Genomic DNA, 24,463 nt, shown 5'->3' with positions numbered 1-24,463 from the left:
TTACTTTAACAACTGTGATCAGTTATATGAAATTTAAATAATACACAAAGAAGGGAACTGTTAAAGTCATCCCACCAGCAATAAGGGCTAACAAAATGTCATTAACTGGAGCTGAAATTGTACTGCTGTTTAGTCTTAACCCAAGCAAAACAAAGTGTCTAGAAACATTAAAGAATATATAAATATTTTAAAAAAACAACATTCAAACATATAATTAAAATATTTATTTAATGAAAACATTTTTTACAGTGTGTAATCACTTATTCTTGTCATGTTCTATGAACCTCATAAAAATATATTTGAATTATTAAGCTGATAGTAAAGTATATCCAAATTACATTGTACAAAACATTTAGATTTCAAAGATTTTTTTCACCTTCAACAATTAGAACATTTATAAAATCTCCATTTAATATAAAAAATACGTATGACATTTCCGTTCAACAAGTTTTTGTAAAATATGGAATATATAATTAGTGGAATATTTTAAAGAAAGTTTTGCTATATATGTACGTACAATAACTAAGTTATTAATACAAATATTAACAATTTTAAGAATAATCAAATTGGTTATGCTATACTGTTTGAAGTTTCTACTTCTTTATATGTAAAGAATGATTTTCTTATCATTGAAATAAAATCAAACCTTCAAATCACAACCAAAATCACTCAAGAAGTGATTGCTAAATCAAATTTTAACCTCACTAATATTGTTATTTCAATTGTATATTTTAAATTAGAAAATACACATTCACAGGTACATGTCTGTGTAAGCACACAAACCAAATTACACATTTTAAAAGTTAAGCTGCAAAGTAAATTTTCTGTTTGCAAAAAGAACCTAACTCTCAGATGAAAAGATTAGATTTCCAACAGTTTATAACTTTTGAGATATAGTAAAGCACTGCAGCAACACCAAATGTGTTATCTGACACTGATAACAGTAGTATGTTATTCTTTGTTTCTCATAACACATTTTAGTATCAAGAAAATAGTTTAACACAAAGAACATAGGACAACCTTCTGCTAATTTTAATATTTATGTACACCTAGTTTAACTTAAACTTTAATTACACAATTCTTTTATTCCTTAAAGTAATTCTGAATCATGGTATAGGACTTTGTTTTTAACTTAATTAACAAATTATGTTTTAAATTGTTACTATATAATAAACACTCTTGAAGAAACCATAAAGACAAAACATTAGACATAAAGCCAGTAATGTCTTACAAATAGTTTAGATCATTGTTTTGACATTTTTAGAAATTTTTAATCTCCAATAAGCTCTTAAACTCCTGAATACTTCATATAAATTTTCTGTATACTAAAGATAACATATGTTAATGCAGTGATAATGGCTGTAGTAAAAACGTGGAAACCTTTCATATTTAATAAGTTTTACTAACTTTCTTCTAATAGATGTAATTTTGTAGTAACTGAGGATTTGTTTAATAGTAAAGCTATAAATATGCCATACTTGCATACATTTTTGTTTCTTTACAGTTTCAACTGCATACTAATCCAAAATATATTTTAGTGTATGTTATTTTAAAAATAAGATACAACATCTACCATACTAAAAATAGTAACATTTACTAACTTGTATTCATCATAACAAAATCATTTAACTTTCTGACAAAAATAATATATTTTATTATAGGGGATACGATTTAAAATAATTCTTAAACAACTTCAGTAAAATTTCATATACACATTGGAACTTTGTTTAATAAGAGCTTTAGACATAAAAAAACAATTTCTTTTTTCCTTTCATTAACCATAAACCATGATACAGAAGTAATTCTTTCATATTTGGCACACAGACAACTGTAGAATATTAAACGAAGTTTAATATAAAAAAATGTACTTAAATTGTAGGTACTCTTATGACAGTTGTGACTTAAGTCTCTCTGAACAGTTTGAAACTCCCGATTGCACTTGAGTAATATTTATATAAACAATGCTTTTGTAACATGTAAACGTACTATGCTAACATTTCATATCAGCATTATTAGAGTACCTAACTTTGCATAACTAAGTGTAAAAAAACAAACAGCTGATCCATTTTTCTTATTATCAAGTATAAAAAACCCCATTTAAAACAAATAATAGGAAAATGACTCCTTATGACTGGAAGTTTACAACAGTTTAATAACCTACATAATATGATTACTTTATTACTTACTTCACAATGTTAACTTATCATTTTTTCTCTCTCAGATTTATAAACAGAATGTTTATCAGTAACAGTTCTTTCCTGTTCAGATACGAGACTTTCAGTAGGTTTGTCAGGTGACGATTCTTCAGTTTTTTCAGAGCTAACACTTTTGTCTTGTACTTCTATTTTTCCCATGAACGTGAAGCCATTCTGTACAGAACATCTGACCTAGGGAAAAGAAATAACTTAAAAATGGATTAACACACAAATTAATACAACTTTATTTAAGATAAAAAAAAAAAGAAATGCTACGACTTAGATAAAAATTTGATAAGTACAAGTTGTGTTCATGTATGTAAGACATTCAACTTTAATTGGCTTTGACTTATGACCATCAAAAGTCAATAAAACCTAAAACTTTATATGTGTAGTACTTGTTTATAGCCATGTTTAAAAATCCATCTGCCAATTTTGATACATCTTGTCAACAATTTCAGGACAAACAGACAGTTGGAAAACAGTGTGTGCAAAGCAGTGGGGCATTAAACAAAAATGGAACATAAGATTAACTGGTAGCCACTGAGCAAAAACCAATCTTTGTACAGTTTGTCGTTCTAAGCTCCCAAAATCTTAATTTAGACATTTGATTGAACCTTTTCCAATACTTGTAGCTCTAAAACCTTACCTAGGTACTCTCATGTTTTAAACAATAGTGCAGACAGACTTACAATAATGGCTGTACAGGTCAAACTCGTGTCATTAAAGATGACAGAAAAATAAATTGTGCTGACCCAAATATCTACTGTGCAGGGTGGAATATTTTTCCAAAATTAATAATTTTACAGGTTTGATTATTTAGAAGATGACAGTATGGATACAAAGTATTACTTACTGGATGGCTAAATTCATGGTAGTCACCAGTACTGTACTTCATGTAAAAAAAGAATCATAATCTACAAACATGTTTGAGTACTGAAAATTAAACAATAATATATCAGCTATTACCAAGTAAAGTGAAAAGTATTCTTCTGAGAAGAAAGAATAACCAAAGGAATGAAAGTTAACTCACCAAAAGCATATTTATTATTTTATTAGATGTACCTTAAAGTAAAAAAAAATAATAATAATTTTACCAGTTATAAGCAAAAAAATATGTCTACATACAAGTATATTATAAAATTTTAACAAATGAGTTGACTACCAGCCCTCTAGGTTTTATTTTTTTTCCTGTAAGAAATCATTCCCATAATTCTGGACAAATTTTAATTTTTTTTTACATGCAGCAATATTTTTTGACAAAAAGTCGTGTAACTAATTAAATTATTTTATTATTTCAAAAGGTGAAATCTGATAAAAAATTAGCAAATTAATTCATCAGATGTAATCATAATACATGCAAGTAATCATATTACAACTTTTTCATTGCTCTTTTTACAAGAGCACCAATAGAAACTTCTAGACATTAGCACTTATTTTTGCAGCTCCACTGTGTGAACTGCACAGATCTTGTTTAGAACTTCAGAAAACAACAAGAATGCACCAATTATTTACTGTACTACCTTAAAAGCAGCAGCATCTGTATAAATATGTTCAACAGAAGTAAAATGACTTATCAGAATTTTTAATGGCCATAAATGAAGATTTTGGGCACTTATCTGAGGACTTTGATACAAAATAAAATTTGCTGACTGTATCTCTTCCACTGAACACTTTAAAGCATACAGTATACAAAAATAAAAAAGTTTACTTCCCTTGTATTAAGACTTAAGTGTATTGTGCTACTATCACTTATAGCCAGCATGAACTCTTTTAATCAACTTTGGTTCTTGTGAGAAGTTATTGTTTTAGGATGAAAAGAGAGTAAAGGGTAGGTTGACCCCTAAGAGACTATAGTTTCCTTACAATTAATTGCAACAATTGATTCATGCACTAGAAAATTGAAGTGATATATTGTAAAAAAAATTAATTTTTTATATAATTGAAACAGTTTAATGAAAAGTTTTGTTACTTGTTTTGTAATTTATTGAAGCACAGTTTGTCTAAAGTTTGTTTTAATTTCCAATTCCAAATTTATCTTTCAAAATCATTCAATGTTTTTACAAATACTACAATGATAAATGTCATTTTTCTTAGCCTCTTTAGGCACTTATAGTTAATTACATATGTAGATATACTCAAGTTTAACACATAATTTATTATGCAAGAAGAACACACCGTTAAAATTCCTCCTACGATTCCCACCAAGGAGCCTACTAAAACATCCCACCAGAAGTGACGATAATCAGATATTCTGGTTAAGCTACATACTAAAGCCCAGGATAAGAAAAACAGTTGTAACCATGACTTTAACAGGTGTGACTTTGAAGTACACTGAAATCGCACTTGTATATAGAGCTGAAAAAAAAAAGGATAAAAGACAATATAATATAAATCACCATATATATTACAAAAACAGAAAACCAAAATTCTATAGAAGCAGATTAAAAATATGAGCGAGTACACTGATATACCAGACATATCTTTTGATGCTCTTTCCACAAGCCATAAATAATTCTATTTCAAAATGGCTGCACCAGTAGCAACTGAAAGGCTGCAATCTCACTTTTTGAACTTATTCAATATATGTATTTGAATTTAAGGTGTTTTTTTTAATTAATTTCCCCATTCCACATTACTTATTACACTCAATTTTCAGTTCTAATACAAATCAATTGGTTTATGAGCAGCTTCACTTAAAAATCTCTGGTTAACTACCCTTTAGCTAAATAATGAGAAACTTCACTACAATGGCAGTCTCTTGGATACTGGACACAGCAATTCTCATTCAGGTATCTAAAGAGACTGATTTGGTTTTGCAGAGATCTGAGGCCTGACACAGTGTGATGGGGGGCCATCTGTTCCCATCAGGGTCAACCAAAATTTACTATTATGGAGTGTGTGTATATATATAAAACATTCAGCTCTAATAAACCAATTTCCTCTAAGTTTGCAAGGAATGCTTACTGGGTTCATCATGTCAGTGTAAATGTCAAAGACATTTCTTTATATCTTTATCCACACAAATGCACTGATCATGTTAATATATATACATGTCGTTGTAAGTCTGTAGTATGGCTTATACAAACATTACAAATATTAAACCATTCAAATCTATCTGCATGAACTTGCTTATTCTCTTGACTGTAATGGTAAATATTTTCGATGAAAATAGTTTCCAAGGTTAAGTAACCTCACATCTATGGTGTGGCATGCTAACCACTGAGCTGAACTTGGCCCATAACAAAGACAATGTGACTATACTGCAAAGTTGATTTCCAATACTTTTGCATAATACCAACATAAGTAATTTTGGTAATTGATTTTTTTTCTCTTATAAGATATACTATCAAGTTACATATGTAACTGAATAATTTCATCCACAGTTGATATATAAACAATGACTATTTCTTGCATCAGGTATTTATACTTCTAGCAATTTCTCTTTATAAAATTTTCATTTTAAACAAACTTTCATAAAGATTACCTGAATTTCAAAATTATAATTTTCCTATAATGAAAATATATTATTCCTGATAAGTACTAACTTTTCTCACAAGATTAGCAGTTCTTGTTCAGTACTGTCCCCTACATGTAAACTTTTTCTTTACACATGCAACAAGTCTTGCATTCTTCCATCTACCAGAAGCCACATTGCACCTACACCAGCAGAACACCACCCTACTATCGACTGATTGGTCCTAGTTAACTTTTTAGTGGTACCCATTCAGAAAAGTGCTTTCATGGTTCATCACCCTAGTAGCTTGGAATTGGAAAGTGGCAAAGAACTCCCATATTCCACTCACAAAGGGGGTGAAATGCATTGGAGAATCCAAGAAAAACATCATCAGAGACAATACAATGGGTAACCATGACACCCTATTTTGAAAAACAAATCATACCGAGTTATTTACTTAAGGCATGGCATGGATGTTCAGATATCCCCTGCTATTTTACTAATGCAGTCCATGAGTGGTATAGTTTGGAATGGACACATTTATGAAGCAACTATAACAAAGCAGGTAACCTTCTTATGATCTTGCAGAACATCCCATTTCTACAGTGACTGGCTGAGAGTGCACGAGGCAATGTGGCATACAGTGCAGATTTTAGTGCTAAAGAATATCTTGAAAAAGAGTTTGAAAAAAATTAAAATCATATTGAAGTCTGAAGCACAGCAACAGGTGGAGGACAAAACCCAGATGTGGATGAAAGCTCAATGTGATGAAGATAGTAGGAGATAAATGTACTGGGCATAGTCCACACACCAGCATGGAGAATTTCTTCCAACAATGATGCAGATGAAAAGTGAGGAAAAATGTGGGAAGGCATGTTGGATAGGAGAAAACATGAAACAAGGTATGAGATGAAGAAAGTAGATAGGAGCAAGCCAAATAGATCAGAAGACAGACCCTATTCATAAAGGAGAACGAGAAAGATCACAAAGGGAGGAGGAATTGCCAGCAAATAAAAGGATGGTTGTACCCCAGAGGGTATCTGTAAGTGCAATACCACACCTTAAGGCCCAGACTAAACGACAGGAATCAAGATGGGGGTGAAGGGTGTCCTCCAAACCTGAAGGGTAGTGTTTATAAGCAGATGTGTAAATGTGGTACACCTACCAACTTAATGGGATTAGTTCAATGACTACTGCAGATTGTTTCTCAGGGTAGGAAAAAGGTAAATGATAAGAAAAGAGGTTTATGCACAAGAATCCTTTGGAAGCAGTAAGAGACTAAGCCAAAAAGGCACGATGAAGTAAAAGGTCCATGGAACATACAAATAAAAAAGCAGGTAGTGTGTGATTGATGTGTCAAAGACGACTCCCAAATGCACAACTACCAGATAGGTCAAAGTAAAGACCTCTCTAATTTAAACAACCAGCCCTGAGAGCTGCTACAGAAGAGACATGGTGAGTGTGAGTGGCCGACTCCTGCTCATAATGAGGTCAAAGAATCCACACATCTGTAAAATAATGTAATAATTCAAGAGCCTGAAAATGATGAACAAAAGCTTATACAATGTGACAAAACACTTGTGGAGCTGAGGCAAATCTGAAAGTAGTGCCTGAAATAGGTAAACTACTCTGAAAAGATTGAAATGAAAGTGCTAAAATGATATAGAGGTAGACAACAGAAACATTCATTTTTAGCATTTACCACCAAGTGAAACCTCCCATTTCAGAGTGAAAAAAAGACTTATGGTGAACTCTGGGTGTGTAATGATGCAGTTAAAACAAACTGATGACCAGCCATCAATCCCCAGTTGCCATGGAAACAACAAAAAAACTGGAAAAAAACTCCTAAAGGGATAGTGAACCAGTATGATTGTTCAATGCAAAATTAATCCTGAACCACCTTTGACAGACACACACACATCAAGGGGTCTCAAGATGAAAGAAAAGAAATGGATAATTGGAAATAGGAAAAGAAAAAACTAGACAATGAAATCTTCTGAAACAACCTTAGGAACCAATTATTCATCGAAAAAGGGAAGAAAAACCAACAGCTGAGCTCCCACAGAACCTGAATCCTCAGGGTAGTTACCTGTATCAGTGGTTGACAACACTTGAACCACAATGTTGTCAGGAACAATAGTACAGGAAGCCTCCGAAAAGAAGAAAATGTAAGACCATGAGATACGTAGAGGATAAAGCATCTTAAAAGTCAAGTTTGAGACCCTACCTGGAATGTCCCAACAATGAAGAAACCAAGTATGAATGTCAGTGTTGAAGAGAAAGAACGAGCTAAAGGGAAGGAGAAAAATAAAAGGTATTGGCAAAGAACCCTTAAGATATCTGTGGAGATCCATTGAAAGCTCATGTAAGTAACAAGATTCCAGATATAAACTTTAGAGGGAAATTCCAAAAAGACCAAATTTAGTCTTTGGAAAATAACCAGATTGGATAAACTCTAAAAGTAGAAAAAGACAAATTCCTCATCAGCCACAAAGGCTCAGCAGTTTCTGTAAGATCCATGGCAAAGTCCAGGTAGAAAGATATGGCCCTGTAACAATAGACTTCCCAATGCACAACAGTATATTAATCCATTGCCAAGTTGTCTACACCTGAGGTCTGCAAAAAAATGCTAATTACTGTTATAGACCTTGAAGTGGTAAGGTGAACTTCAGAATGTCTTTCACAAAAATGTTTTGCAGAACTTTAGTGCTGAAATAAAGTAACGTGAATCGACTGATAAATGTGAAAAGGAATCTGGTTTAGCAAAGCAAATGGAGTTTAAAATGAACCATTTGTGGAGAAAACAATAAATAAATAAAAGAGCATGTCCAAACTGGAACGTTGCCAAATGAGAATTGAAGGTTTGGTAGAGGAGTGTAGAGGGAGTCACAAGAGCATGCTATGTTGCTATTAGTTGATGGACAACATGTAATAATCTGCATGAGAGACACATTAGAAGTAGAATATACCAACAAGGGGGGAGTGCAAAACTTCTTGCATGCTTAAAAAAAGTTTGTATATAGAGGGAAGCACTGAATTAAAATAACCAATCTTGTGAGAAGAGGCAAGTAACCATATTTCACTTATTAAGATCTACTGTAGATCACTTTAAGCAGGCATAATCACAATGTCTAGGAGTCTACAGCTATTCTTGGTAGAGTTAACATTAAAAATCTATAAAGTTTTACTTTTCATGATAATCAACAGTAAACTTCCAATAGTTCTGTGCACATGTGTGCATGTACATATGAAATGTTTGATTTTACAACAAGATGAAACATCTATGCCCACAACTGAGAAAAAGTTAAAAAATTTCTAAAGAATCTATATTCAAACTGTTTGATTAAATAAAATATCTTCCGTGAGCCTGTTGTTTTTTTATATTTTATTGAAAAATGTAATGCATCTAACCATTAAGTTACACTGCTTTTAAATAAATTTCAAGAAAAGTAATAAACTGTTATACTTACACAGACAAATACTGATGTATAAAAAGACAGTGATGCATGTCCTGATGGAAATGATTTGTAAATATCCACTTTTACTAACCAATAAGGACCACTCCCAGTACATGTATATTCAGAAATGATCCTGAACATAAAGAAGGTAACCAGATCAATAGTGAATAGTTCTATGAAATTTCAGATGTTCCATATATGTTTGTTTTTATGGCCACAATACAATGTTGTTTATTCTATTAAGTTTACGGATGTGGAAACAAGAATCTACTCTTTTTTTGAGATCTAAATAAACTATTTCAATATTCACTGATTATAAAAACAGTTTCAAAATGGTTGAAGTTAAATCTTTAAAAGCTATTTCTTTAGGAAACAAATACAAGATGTATGTATGGTTAAACCAGCAACTGACAGACAGTAACCTGTACATTTACACTATACCTGTGCTGAGAAATTAGTAAGATGTGATAATCAATTATCATTAATCAACAGCATTCAACCAATCAGTTATTTTACATGAGGCAAGGAACAATTGGAAACACTATGTTTTATGTCACATGAAACTGATGTTATTGTTGGCCATATGTAATCAATGATATCAATCAGAGCAAACTAATAATCACAAGCAAAATACAATCTGGTACAAGGAACATAACATATAAAATCAGATGAAAGTAAATGTTCATCTTACACCATCACATAATAGGACAGGTATAAAGACATTTCTTGAACAAACCAAAAATATGTACAAACTGTTTTTATATCAAAACAGTTACCATAGTTAAAAAGCCAATTGCAGAATTTTAAAAATCAGGTCATTTATTCCACAAATCATCTATTACTTGGAAGATTGTAATGTAGGTTGGTGAAAATAATGGGGTATATTTAATTAATTAAAAACAAAAAGACACATACATGTAAGTACCTTTGCAACAACTATAAATTTTATTGAAATTGTAGATTTTGAAATAAAGCACAACTATATTATTGTTCGATGATGGACTTCACATGTACTGACATATTAAATATCCATCAATGTTTTAAATGAATATCTACCATCAGTATTTTAATGTTTCAATAACATTTTAAAGGAAACCATGATATAAATAGAAAATACAAGATATCAAAACATACAAATCCTGTCATATATAGTGCTGAAAAGATTTTCACTGACTTGTGTCTACCATAATTCACTTTCTAAATACACACTCTAAACACACTCAAAATCACCTACACTTACATGTCATCTGAATTAAGCCAAAAACAAAACAAGGTGTAATTTAAAAATCACAAATTAATACAGGAAACTAATGAAACAAAAATGTACAATTTCTTACTCTGTGGGGAAAAAAAAGTTTGTTTTAAATTCTGAGGGATTCAACTAGTAAATTAACAATAATTAAAAACTATTCTTTGATAGATTGTTAAGACTAAGTATTCATGATGAAACTTTGTAGAATGGATGGCAACTGCCTGTTGTGGAGACACGAGTGTCGAGAATGACATTTCTTATACCTTGCAGACAAAAGGCAGAAGACTTTCAAAACGTCGTCCTCTGCACTCGTGTCTACACAACAAGCAGTTGCCATCCATTCTACAAAGTTTCAATGATTAAAAACTAAACTCAAAGAAACATTAAAGTGAAAAGTTAGGAACAAATAGCTTTAAATAATATTTCTGGGGATTACTTACATGAAACTTATTTGTGTTAATGGGATGAAAATATAGAGCTTGGTGATTAACTTAATTAAGCATAAATTACTGTTGTAAAATTAATTAATTAATTGAAATTATTTAATCTTATTAATGTCACAAAAACAGTCACATAATCAAGATTAACTGTTCTAATTATTATTTGATTATGCTAACTATCGAAGCAAAACATTAACATGAATTTTCCTTATTTCAATTAATTCAAGTTTTATCATTCACAAAAATAATAAACTAATTAAAACTAAGTTCCTAATTATTACTATTTTTAGCTATCCATCCAAGTAATGGAAATATTCCAGTGATGATTTTTCAATTAATTCAACACAAAACTTCAATATGGACCGATGATTAGTGTGGTTGGCTTCATGATTTCAGTCACAGGTTCGATTCCTGTTATATCCAAATGTCTCACTTTTTAGCAATGAAACTGTTATATGTATTATTTGTTTCTAAGTTATAGTATAGCTATGAAGACTATCTACTAACATTTCTGTCTGCCTCAAAACAGGAAGAAAGTGAGTTACTATCACCCACTGTCAACACTTTTACTGAAGTACAGCAGGACTGATTGTTTATCCTCAAATCATGATAAATTAGAAAGATAAATAAGTGACAATATTTAATAAATAAATCAGTGAATTAATACTGCATTACAATTTGCAAGAATTAGTCATTTATTTAGTCTAACAAAAAACACACAAAAACTTAAATTTTCTTTTACATTGTACTTTAAATCCACAGAATAATAATACTGAAGAAATATAAACAGGCTGTAATTACAACATTGCCTTCATAATGAGTAATGAAAGGATACAAATACTGAATAGTATTTTGTTGTTCAAAATAAACTTTCACCTCACTTTACCTTGGGATGTTGTTGTGTACAAATGTTTTAAACCCTGTAAATCATACCCTCTTCTATCTCTAACAAGCATCGTGTCAGCCCTGAAATTGTTATCCCTTTTTTACAATGAAGATGCACCTAAAGTAGTCATGTACTTGACTGTCTACGATGTAGTTGTGTACATTGTGTTCACCACTACCATATACGTGTTCACCTAGATACAGTTATATTTATATACAATTGTATATGAAAGTTAACGTGCAATGATATTGTTACTATTCAATGTTAGGTTTTATTTTCATCAATAAATATAAAGTATATGTAGCAATTTTGTGGAAGGCTGGAAAGAGGAAAACCCACAGGATAGTATTAATATTTTCAGCTTCTTGTAAATGAAATTGTATGAAATGCAGCACAACAACAGTTTAGGATAAAAACGAAACAACTATATATATTGTTGTAAATGAAGATGTCTATTATATGAAATAAAAGGTAGTTTGAAAATATCATTAAAAAACTAGAACTAGCAAGATTAGTTTCATGTTAAATATCAGTTAACTGAATGTAAAAGATTAAGGAACCTCATGATTCACTGATTAACAAAATCCACTAACAACCTAGTTTTACTGAGAATCCATAATCTAAGAAAAAAAAAGACATTATTAGCAATCATCCACAGTCACCAAAAATTTACATTGCAAAACATTAAATATACACAAGTGCTTTGACACATTGACTCAAAATTAATACCTATATAAAATAAATATAATAAAATACAGCAGGGGCAACACAGATAATTGAACACCACCAAAATTATAAATACGTATAAATATATTTCATGAGCCATATGGGTAGTAATGTTGCTTTCAGTGTTGTAATTATTTATATTCACTGTATTGTATATTCAAATATATCAACATAATAGTTACCATTATATACTGAGAATCACTTTCAGTGTTTGTGTATACAGTTAAGTATTTACCACCAGTCTTCAAAAATTACAGTATCTATTATACAACCATTTACTCTTGTCACTAATTGTACAGGGTGGCCCGTAAGTCCCTACCCATCCATATGTTATTATGTTATATTCAATTATGCATGCATTATAAATCTGTTTTTGTTTTCAGAGAAATATGACCAACGTAAGCCCATTTACACTTGAAGAGCATATTGTGACAAGTACGTGGGTACATGAAATGAGGGACAGCACACAGATACACTGGATACATAAGATATGGATGGGTAGGGACTTATGGGCCACCCTGTAGTGAAAAAAAAAAAATTCAATGCACAACTTTTTACTCACAACATTAATATCATGTTTGAGTTTTTCTTGAAGAAAAAATAGTTAAACAGATGAAATAAGTATAAATTAGTATCAATCAAGTATTGCCAAACTGTTTTCTTATCTGATCAGTTTAAAAACTTTATACAATGTGAATAAAACTAGAAACTTAATATAAGAACAAATGTTATAAATAGTATGTCTCATTTAACTTTATTTTGAGCCTTTATAAAAAACTTCTGCTACTGAAATGTGTTAAAAATAAATTAACCTGTCTTCATGGAAGTGAAAAATGGAATACTGGTTAGAATTAAACTTGACGGAAGTATGTGCATCTTGAGTTCTGAGGAACACGCAACTTCACACATGAAAAATTTGGAACACAAAACATCTGTTTTTTTAAAAAAGTAAATGATAAACTGTTTGTTATTATACTTTTAACATTATTTACTAATAATATCAAATGAAAACACTATCACGTATTTGTATTGTTTTGTCATGCCATTTCTTAATCCGAATTAAACACTTCATTCAATATAAAATTAGGAAACTGAAATAAATACACTTGCTAATTTTTACCATGTATGTATCTGGTTTTAGATGAAGAAATGTTTTTTCATATTAATAATATATTATCATCAAGCAGCAATAACGTATTTAATGTTCTTAATCGAATGGCAAAATTTATTTCAGTCATGACATTTCTACGTTAAGAATCTCACTGCAAAATATATAAAAACAATACTAAGCAGCCAAAAGATTAAATTTTTTAACAAATACTAAATCACATGAAGTGACTATTGTTATTATGCAATTATTGCATCACAAGTACATGTAACTACTAATTATTTAATAGGTCACAATAGCTAAACATCAATCACCCAAAAGCTTTCTACAACTACTATTTTTAATCAAGCACAAATTATGTGTTGTGAATTTTATCAGATGATTCCACAAACTTGCATTACTATTGGCCATATTTTATGCTCTGGTGATTTTCTATGTCACCTAGTATTAACATGTATACATCACAGCTTAATATCTTACCCTCGGGAACAGTTGATCTTTGACCAATCAGGTTTACATGTATCCAGGAAATGAGGTCTAAGTTCACCAACCAATGACTTTGCAAGTTCTGTTACAAAAAGTACATAGAGAAATCCCAAAAGGAAGTCCTTTAGCACTGCTAAACACTGGTTGTAATAATGTCGAAAATGAGCCTTGGTTGTGATAGGATAATAGTGTACAGCTTCAGTGATAAAAAACTAATTGAAAAAAAAAGGAAATAAAAGGTATTCAATTTCACAAACATGTTACTCTATAATGTACAACTATAATTGTTTGTGGCTCAAAATATTTGGAAGTTGTAGTCTACAGAAAAAATACTGAGAACTTTAAATTATCGTGTTTTGACGTGCATTTCTGACCGACTGCAGTATCACAGAATTTGATTTGAACATCACCAATTGGCATCTGTAACTAAAAATCCAATATCATGACTTTCTAGTTCAGTTCATTCTGGAAAATGAGCTGACAACAGCACAGGATTAACTTTTTAGTTTATCTTGTGACATTAGTTATCTTCACCTTGGTGAATGAGGTTTGAAATCTCAGAACATGAATGGATATAGTTGGAGAGACAAAAAATTCAATTAATTACATCACAACCATCTTTAGAAATATACGTTTAATACATAGAAGCACTACTTACTGCTATGTTTTTCTGATTTACCAACAATATCAAAAGGTGATATATATTCTTATTAAAGAAAAATTCAGCAGTTAAGTTAGTGTTATGAAAACTTTTGCAGGAAAAAGTAGCTGGCAATATTTATACTTTAGCTATTATTAGATTTTGTCAGAATTTAAGTTTTTTTTTCTGTTTGATTTTTTATACAAAGTTCACTGACAACAAGAAATCTCAAAATTATCCACTGACTAAAGAGCATGTTGAACAGAATTATTTTAAAACCAATGATGTAAAACATGCATTTCTTAATATTTAATATAAAATATTGTACAATATAACTGGATGGCTAACTCAAGTACTCTAAACATCATTTAGTGTCACACAAAACTTACAAAAATAATAAATTTATTGAAATGAATGTTTCTGATTTTTACAACTGGTCAAGTAATTAATATATTGTCATTATAATTTCTCATTGTTTTGTCTATTAATTACAGACTGCCTAGCTTCAGGTTAGCACAGCCTGATAAACAGGACAGTTGCCTCCTGATTTCAAGATCTGATTCCATTCCCATCAGAACCAAACGTGCCTACCTTTTGGGTATGGCACGCATGCATTCTGCTCGTACCTAACTGACAAAGGTTAGGCTGTAGCCTACAAGTAACAACTACTGATTACATAACTTACCAGTTATACTTGTTGTTTGTGCTTGCTGTGCTTGGCCGTAACAGTAATATAGGTTTAACTTAATGCATTGCTTATTCACTATAAACATGATCAGTGCTATTTAGAATGGGATCCTATAACAATAACAAATTATGACAAGGTAATAGTCATTAATCTTTATTTACTTAAGAAAATGTTTATTACTAAATAACTTGGTCATTTAATTGTTTGTCAGACATTACCAGACAAGGATTAATGCCAGTCTAATAGTAAGCAACACAACAAAGTTGTTAACCAGTTCACATGTACAAGACTATACTTAATTATGACTAACTGTAACAAAACAGGAGGCACTGGAGAAGAAATACAAAAGTTTGTTAATTCATAAATAGCCTCCAACTGCAACATTACCAAGTCAAAGTGATCTCAACATAATCAAACTCAAATTTCAGAAACTTATTCAAGCTGTCTAAACAAAGCAATGTTTATTTGATGTTGTTAAGGCTAATTGATTGCCAAAGCAGTTTTTGAAGCATTTCATTGTTATGATTATTTCAGTTTGGTGTGACTATAATCTTTCTCAGTTATCCCCTGTTGTAGCACTGTGCTTTTTGTGTCCGATTTACCTTTGTATTTATTATATTATGAATCTTAAACTCAGCCATATCTGCATAACTGTAATGCATACACTATATATTTGTATTGCCATGTGATCTAACTAGTTATGCCAATAAACTTGTTCAAAAATGTATTGTCAGAGGATACCTTACAAAATTATAACTCAAAAGGTAGGTTGAACACCATCTTGATTTTGTTTGTAAATCATATTCAGAGATGTAAGAATATATGGTAAAAATCTGAAAAGGCTGAATAACTGGCGACATTGTCAAATTTTAGCCTGAAGTAGGGCTATTTTTAGCTAAATCACAAAAAGTTGCATGCAGCTAAGTTTTTTTTATAGGAGATCAGACTTTTAATTACAACAATTGCTGATTTATCAACTGATATGTTATAGGATATTTGAAACAAAAATCAGCTTTGTATCATTAGGTCTTAGAGCTATGGATTATTAAATAAACCAATGGTTTTTATGATTTTGGGTTTTCAGGTAACTTTATAGCCTCACTTTGCAAATCCTAAGAGAGATAAACTTGGTTTGAGACCATTGTTGAATTCTGTAAAATTAATTCATTCAGTGTAGAAAATTTCAGCCTTCTACCACCATTACTCTTGCAGCTTTAAAGCAGCCAAAGTTGTCCAAAAATGATTTTGCCAAAAAAAAAACCAAAACTTACAGGGCTGTAAATCAGAAACTATTAGAGATATTGATCTAATCTTTGACAATTTTTAATTAATGGGTAGATGAGCACATGTGAATTTTTTCAAGGCATTCTGTTGGGGTTCACCTGCAGCCCCCTGGATGATTTGACATGGAATGACCCATACATTTTTAATCACAACAAGAGTTTACGATTAAAAAAAGATATTTAATCCTAATTTGTTGTACCTGGAGATGTTTATCATACTTAACTCCAGATTGTTCAATAATGTCTTTAAAAAAGCCGAAACAAACTGAAAAAATATTATTAATCTCATGTAATAATAATTAAACTGAATGTAATCTATTAACAAGTCTGATGATTAATTCAGTAACAAATTCCACTTTTCCCAGCTTTGATGTAGAAATAACCCTAACCATCAAATAAATGACAAAGTTCAAGGTACAGTTTTTATATTTTGTCACCACAAGAGTATTGTTCTGGATAATAAGTTTATTGTAGAAAAATAAAAATAAATTACCACTAAAATGGGACAAAACAAAAGGGTTGTTATTAATACTCCAGCACCAATGGTGTCTCCTCCAAACGGATGTTGTATCGAAACATCATGGCAAGAAAATGACGAATGCTTTGGAGGAAATATTCCAGAAAGAGATAAGCAAATAAATACCAAGGCTATTAAAAAAACAAGAAAAAGGGAAGTATTAAAACAAAGTATGTTGCAAAGTTTGTGTAATATAAGCTAATAAAATAAATGCAAATATTCTTATAACAAAGTACATAAATTCTATCATGATTCAAGATTTCTTTGAACAAGTTCCATTGTCGTGTTGTTGTTTTTTCTCTCCTTTCTTAAGCATACATGAAAAGCAGACTTCATAACTCAACATATACTTTCATCTCGCAAAACCAACCATGGAGAATGCCCTTTAAAGTTTTTGTTGATCACTACAGGACAAATAACTTGTGAAAATCTTGTTAACAGTGGAGACCAGCATTTTAGAGGAGATTTAAGAGGCAATCTGATGATCTCCTGAAAACAAAGGTGAGTTTAAATCTTTAATTTTCTTGAAAGTGGATATAATAAGAGCCCCTAAAAACCAAGTGGTCCCTTACTTTCCATATAATACATTAGAGTTGAAGTGATAAAAGTGATCATTGTACGATAAAGTTTTATATGTTGCTACATAATGATATAAAAAGATATTTAATATTCAATTCCAGTTTTCAGAAAACCAATTTTGAAGTCTTGAATAAAATCAATATTTAGTAAACTGGGATAATGGGTTAAGAGGTGATGTGAAATGATATTAGGAAACTGAAACAAAAACCAAAAACAGTGAAATGTAATGCATGTGAATTATCATAACTCAAAGTATAGCTTTGATGGGAGTAACGTCAATAGTTGTATGGATACAAAATATCTTGGTGTTTTTACTGATCGGTCTCTTAAGCCATCAAAGAAGTGTGCTGTCTTCAGTAGTAGGGCAAATAGGTTTGTAGCTTATATTTACATAAATGCTGAATATATGTTTAAAGAGGATATTGTACAGGTCATCAATTAGACCTCATTTGGAGTATTATTTTCAGTCTTAAGCTTTCTTAAACTGACCTTAAGAAGTACATTGAATTGTTGATATGTTCAAGGAGTGCTAATAGGATTGTATCTGAGCTGGAAAAGTTTCCATATAAGGTCACACTAAGATCTCACTAAGAGCAAACTTTATTGAAGTGCTTGAGACTGTTAATGGGGAGTGTGCCTGCATCATCTTTTTTCATACAATGTTAGAAACAGCAAGATAAAGGAACACAAATATAAATTTTGGTAGAGAAAAGTCATTTTCACCAAAGGCTAATTTACTTTTTAACAGGGTAATTTACCTTTGAAACGAGTTGTCTTCCAATATAGTGGATACAATAAATTTAAAAGGGTTTAAGTGAAGACTTTATCAGTATCTAAATGCGAGGGCCCAGTTTTGATTTTTTTTTAAGTTTATTTTAACGAATGTTGCAACCTCGATGAACAAACAGTTTGTTGCCTTTAAATACATATGCTATATTGACTGAAGACACGTTTCCATATACGTAAAAGCCAACTTAACTCAACATGGATTTACTAAATCGAAATCTTGCCTTCCTAACCTATTGATTTTATTTAGGATGATTTTATTATAATTAAAGGGTGTACACCAACATCGTTAAGACATTACACAGAATCAAGTAGTTAAATACAGTAAGTGGGGATTAGAGACATTTTGATTAGTAGGTAAGAGAAACCAAAACAGTGGTTAATTCATGGAGACAAGTGAAAATTAAACCTTTTCATGATGATGAGAAATCCGCTTGAAGTGAAAACGTAACTCAGGACAGCTGGTATGGGTGTTAACACTTTTACCAAAACTCTCTCTTTATCAACCTAAAGATGACCTAAGAAGGTCGTAATGTTGTTCTCTTCTTTATTTTAGTAAAAGTGTTAATACCAATACCAGCTATCCTGGAATTCAATCATTGTTACTTGCAGTATCCTTCAAGGTTCAGTGAACAGGCCTTTGCCTTCTCTTATTGACAATGATGATACTGATTATGGCATAACCAGTGAATTAGAAGTTTATTGATAACACTGAAGTCTCGGGTATTTCTAGCTATATTAAGTGTACTGGAACACTGCAAAAAGACAGACTAATTGGTAAATTTGAGAAATGCCTGGCAAGTGACCTTTAGTTGCATTTGGTACAATGCAATGCATTAGAATTATCACAATTTGGGCTACACATTCAACATATGTAGAAATGCACTTAAACACGACTGAAAAAAACAATCTTGATATTGTGATGGACAGGTTATTCAGTTAAGATCCTGGACAATGTCCCACTTCCATGATCATTGACTCTCACTTTAAAACAAGCTAACTTTTGATGTTGCATTCATATTCATAAATAGATTTTTCCAAAATTTGGCATTACTTTGATAAAACATAAGATGCATACTTTATGAACAATTATAAGGCTTGATGTAGTAATCAATTAATGTTAACCACTAATATTTCTTCAATTTCAATATATATATTCAGGAGGTTTGTTTGAACAATGTTTCAGTTGTGAGTAATTGCTTTAAGTTTGTATTTACATGAATTGAATTGTCATATTGTTTTGTCTTATATTCAGACAAAATTGTTTTTTCACATGCCTTTTGTATTTTCCAATCATTTTTTAAAATTTTTTTAGTTTCTTGTATTCAACTGCAAAACGTGTTTGACAATTGTTTTATTGAAATATAACCATCTCTTTCCATTGAGATGCCAATTTAATGCAACAACATTCAATTTTTTCATCTTGTAAAATACAAGCATTAATAACTAAATTACCTAACTGATTAGATTCTCACTTGGAAACAAACACTTTCAAAATTTCTTTAAAAAAAAGTAATAAAAATAAACAAAAAGGTAGACAATATGAAACATATTTGGGTGAAACATTCTTTTTTTTTCAAAACCTGGTGAGACATCTGTATCCCGTTACTTCACCCTGACAGTGTTCACTTATTAGTGGCAAATATAAAAAAAAACTAAGTGAGTTTACAAATATAATTAAAACAATTCAAAAGAAAAACTTCCCTTCATAAAAATCACTATTTAGGCTTTACATATTGTATTTGTAGCCTTTTCATCTGAAAAAGATACTGACTTATTGAAATGGGTTCAGAAAGGGGCTAGTAGAATGATGCTATGGACAAAAAGTTGATTATTTAAGAAACCACCTAGAAACAGAAAGGAATAAATCTTTATGTTCCTTGACATTGCACAAAATTCTTTGTTACTTCTAAACTGTAAGAAACCAACACTGATTTGATACAAATAAAACAAGTACTAATGAACAAGAGTAATTTCACTGAGAAAATTAAGTAACATATATACAAAAGTATAAATGAATATCACGAATGAATGAAAAAAACAAAACAATGCCATATCGATGATTGTCAATAAGATGAAACATGCTGATATAAATACAGCAGAAAATACCAAGTTAATTCAGATTTTTGCTTAAAACGTCTAAATTATAACAGACTAACTAAGACATGCTTGGTAAACTATGACAACAGTTACTCGCGATTTTGACTTCCGAAACAAAAAATAATAATTAAGAAATTGTAACATTTTTTTTTACTTGCAAGGTATACAATTTGTTTAAACAATAATGAAAAAAAAAACTTTCACGTTTTCATGATTTTAGCAAACTGCGCATCTGATAATATTCAATAAATGACTTATAAATTGTCTGAATGGAAAACTTAGTGTAATTGCAAAAATAAGAAGAGAGAAAATAATTTATAATTGAGTATGATATCTCAATATTATTAGGTAATAAAATACACACTGTATATTTAATAATAAAATAAATATCAAAATATCCGTTATTAACAATATCTCTTACACAATTCCCGATGACAATAACAGCAGACTTAGCGTGAACAGTCACTGACAATTAAAATTCAAACCTCTACTGAAATGAACTTTATACATTCAACACCGCTAACACTCACCACATGACCATAATAAAGAGTCGAATACTTTTCTACATAAATTGTCAGCCACTTTCGTATCCACTTTGAAGCCCATAATGTTATACACAGTGCTATACCGCTACATTAAATCCCAATACCTAAACAAACGATACATAATTACTTCTCTAATCAAAAGGGAGTATCCTCACATATCACGACTACAGCGATCTCTATGCTAAACGAATTTTAGTGAAGTTTTGGAGATTCGTGTCATGTTAACGTTTAAAACAGTGGTTCTCAAACGTTTCAATCTCGTGTCCCACTTTATTTTTATTTTTTTAAATTACAAACCCAGACCTAATTTAAAAAAGATAAAAAACGTTATTACAAAAATTTATGTTTTAAACACTTACCCATTAATGCGAAGGATGCCATTGTTTCTTCTGGTGTGATTGAAGACAATATGGTATCATTTTTGCCAATTTGAGGAGAAAAAAATACCAGCGAGTCTATGCAAGTAGATGATGAGTCTACAAGTGAGGAAGTAATATGTATATGTACTTGGAAAGATAAGATAGGGCTTATTACAAATTTTATGTCATTTTAAATATTAATTGTCTGCTGCGTGTGTGTATGTTTTCTTGTAGCAAAACCACATCGGGTTATCTGTTGCGTCCACCAAGGGAAATCGAACCCCTCATTTTAACATTGTAAATCCGTAGACTTCCCGCTGTAACAGCGGGAGACTAATTGTCCTCTATCATTGACATTAGCTCCACGTACCATTAATGGTATGTGTACCAAAGCTTGAAAATCTCTAGTTTAAAACATTTATCGTGTAATTACTTTCACTTTCAACTGTGAATTATATGTTTTTATGTGAGTTACATGAATTTTGTTAGTTCATCTTGACAAGAACAGCTGCAAAATACGTATCTAAGTCAAAATAAAGTTTTACGTATGGAAGTGATTATATGACATATTATTTTGTGTGATGTAAGAAAAGAGTAGCCATAGTAGCTAATAATGAATTCCCATGGCAAGTCCGCGTAACTGAAGGAAATACGACACTCTGTATTGAAAGCAAATAATTGTAGCCTGTTGTAACATTTCGATAAGGAGTTCCTATTTTATGTTGATTCTCCTTTTGGGGTTTTGTGAAATAATTTTGTAATAACTTGTATTGTTTCCTGACAAGGAGTTTGAGTAAATAGGCTTACGACATCAAAACTAAACATAACGATATTACAGTCTAAACTGTGCACGTGTTGTAAAAGGTTTAAAGTGCTTTGTTATTGGGTACTTATTTTGTAAACATAAGGTTCCAATGCCCACTTACAGTATTTAACAAGGTTACAGTTTAAAGATTTATAAGACGACAATTGGGCGTAATGTTATTGTAATTTTATGTCAGTTTCGGTAAACTTAGAGTTTTAGTATTCCTGAATGGTTTGCATGCAAAACATTATAAATTGTAAAAATAATAGTTTTTTAAATAAAATTTTGAGTAATTTGTTTAAATTTTTTTGCTGCATGTTAGATCAAGGTTTAATATTTGACTAAGTAGATTCAGATGCATCACCAATTTATTTACCATCAAGGAATCACATGATTGATTAGTAAAATGAAGTAAGAGTTTCCTTTTTCGGCTCTTTGGATGACAATGTCTTCATTGTTTCTAAGAAGTTTTAGGTTTTTTCATTCTTCTGATGTCAAATTTTGTTTTATAAGCTTTTTTATCTCTAGTATATTTGAAGTTCTCTTCACTAAATAAATCTTCGAAGTTTTCAAATTGTTATGCTTTTTGTTTGATAGGGAAGTAACTCATTAAATTGTTGTTGTTTTTTGGAATTTTGCATATTTTATTTGACTCTTTGTTGTCTTATAATAAACTAGAATTTGACTCTTCTTGTGACCTTTTACTTTTGATTAGTTGTTGTTGATTCGATTATATTAGTAATTTCTTTGAAAGATATACAAAGCTATTTTTTAAATCTCACACTGGGAGAGGGGAAGGGAAAAGTTGAGACCATTTTGTATAATTATTTTGATTTTTAGGTAGAGCTGGAAGTTCAGTTTAATTTCTAGAAAATTTGGGGTATACATTTCTTTTTTGCATGTTTTTTGATAAGTTAAGTTTAAAATTGCATTTTTGAGTTCAGTTTATTTTATTTTATGTAATAAAATAAATATCTTCTTTCCTGTCTCTCCTTAGAATAGGTGGATTCTTCCAACGAGGCTTATGTTGTTTAACAGTAATATTAGGCTTCCCTCTTTTTTTTTTTTTTTTGTAAGATCTGTGATGTGGAAATTACACCATAACTTTAGTTAAAATAGATAAAAATATATACAATTTATTCACTCTTTACAGATTTTATACGACATTAGTAATTGTTACATGGAAAAATCACTTTTTTTTAGAATATCATCAGATAAGAAAAAAAAATTGTATGTATAGATTAAACGTAAAGGAAACGTTTCTATGTGTACAGTTTATTTTCAATTAAAAGCGAAATAATGTAATTGAATCACTGTTTTTTTGTGGAATAGAAATTTGGCTTTTAGCGTGCAAGATCTCAAGCCTATCACTGAGGGGGTTCAATAATCACGTGTTTGTTTTCACACTTATCCTCCAACAACTACGTTCAAATTATATGCACTTATTTTATCTTTCTGTTTTGTAACAAATTCCTCTTTTGATTTGGTATAAGCAGCATTTTTTAAGCAGTGCTCATAAACTGCCCAGACTTTTTATCTTTAAACAGGATAAGACAAGAATAAAAATTAGTTGTAAAGAAGATTTTGTAGTATGCCTTACTAGAGAAGCTTGAGATTCTTAATTAATATATTTGGAAATAATATTAAAGAGTAATACTTATGTACATATATTCAAATTTAGTTTGAAGTTTCTACGTGTATACAGCAAAATAGGTTATTATCACTACGTTTTCACTGAAGATTAAATTTTTTTGTCAAACGAATAGGACCCAGCATGGCCAGGTGGTGAAGGCACTCGACTCATAATCTGAGGGTCGGGGATTCGAATCCCCGTCGCAACAAACATGCTCACCCTTTCAGCCGTGGGTGCGTTATAACGTGACGGTTACTCCCACTATTTATTGGTAAAAGAGTAGCTCAAGAGTTGGCGATGGGTAGTGATGACTAGCTTTCCTCCCTCTAGTCTTACACTGCTAAATTAGGGACGGCTAGCGCATTAGCCCTCGTGTGGCTTTGCACGAAATCAAACCAACGAATATGATATTTTCACACCAAAAAATACGTCAATTTAATTGCGTAACCACTGAAACGCACATATTAATAACTGTTGACTTTTTTTTTTTTAATTTCATTATGCTCTTATTTATTTTTAA

At 30.7% G+C, this 24,463-nt stretch overlaps 1 protein-coding gene across 2 annotated transcripts; it reads right to left on the bottom strand.

The window, feature by feature from the left end:
* Nucleotides 1-209: 209 nt before the first annotated feature.
* On the bottom strand, nucleotides 210-21,317 carry LOC143229450 (phospholipid phosphatase 2-like). 2 transcript variants are annotated; one of them, XM_076461796.1, is made up of 6 exons: nucleotides 21,132-21,317; nucleotides 17,113-17,267; nucleotides 14,003-14,220; nucleotides 9,123-9,243; nucleotides 4,374-4,553; nucleotides 210-2,382 (listed from the first exon to the last, which is right to left on the bottom strand). In XM_076461796.1, exons 1-6 carry the CDS (start codon nucleotides 21,205-21,207, stop codon nucleotides 2,320-2,322), a joined length of 813 nt encoding a protein of 270 aa, XP_076317911.1. In that variant the 5' UTR covers nucleotides 21,208-21,317; the 3' UTR covers nucleotides 210-2,319. The 2 variants fall into 2 exon arrangements, with proteins under 2 accessions (XP_076317911.1, XP_076317902.1); XM_076461787.1 differs by having other exon boundaries at nucleotides 210-2,387; nucleotides 21,132-21,316.
* Nucleotides 21,318-24,463: the final 3,146 nt, after the last annotated feature.

The sequence above is a fragment of the Tachypleus tridentatus genome, chromosome 1, assembly GCF_004210375.1.
Source record: "Tachypleus tridentatus isolate NWPU-2018 chromosome 1, ASM421037v1, whole genome shotgun sequence".
NCBI classification, from domain to species: Eukaryota; Metazoa; Arthropoda; class Merostomata; order Xiphosura; family Limulidae; genus Tachypleus; species Tachypleus tridentatus.
The sequence above is the reverse complement of the archived record's forward strand: the minus strand, read 5'-3'. Positions and strand labels throughout refer to the sequence as shown.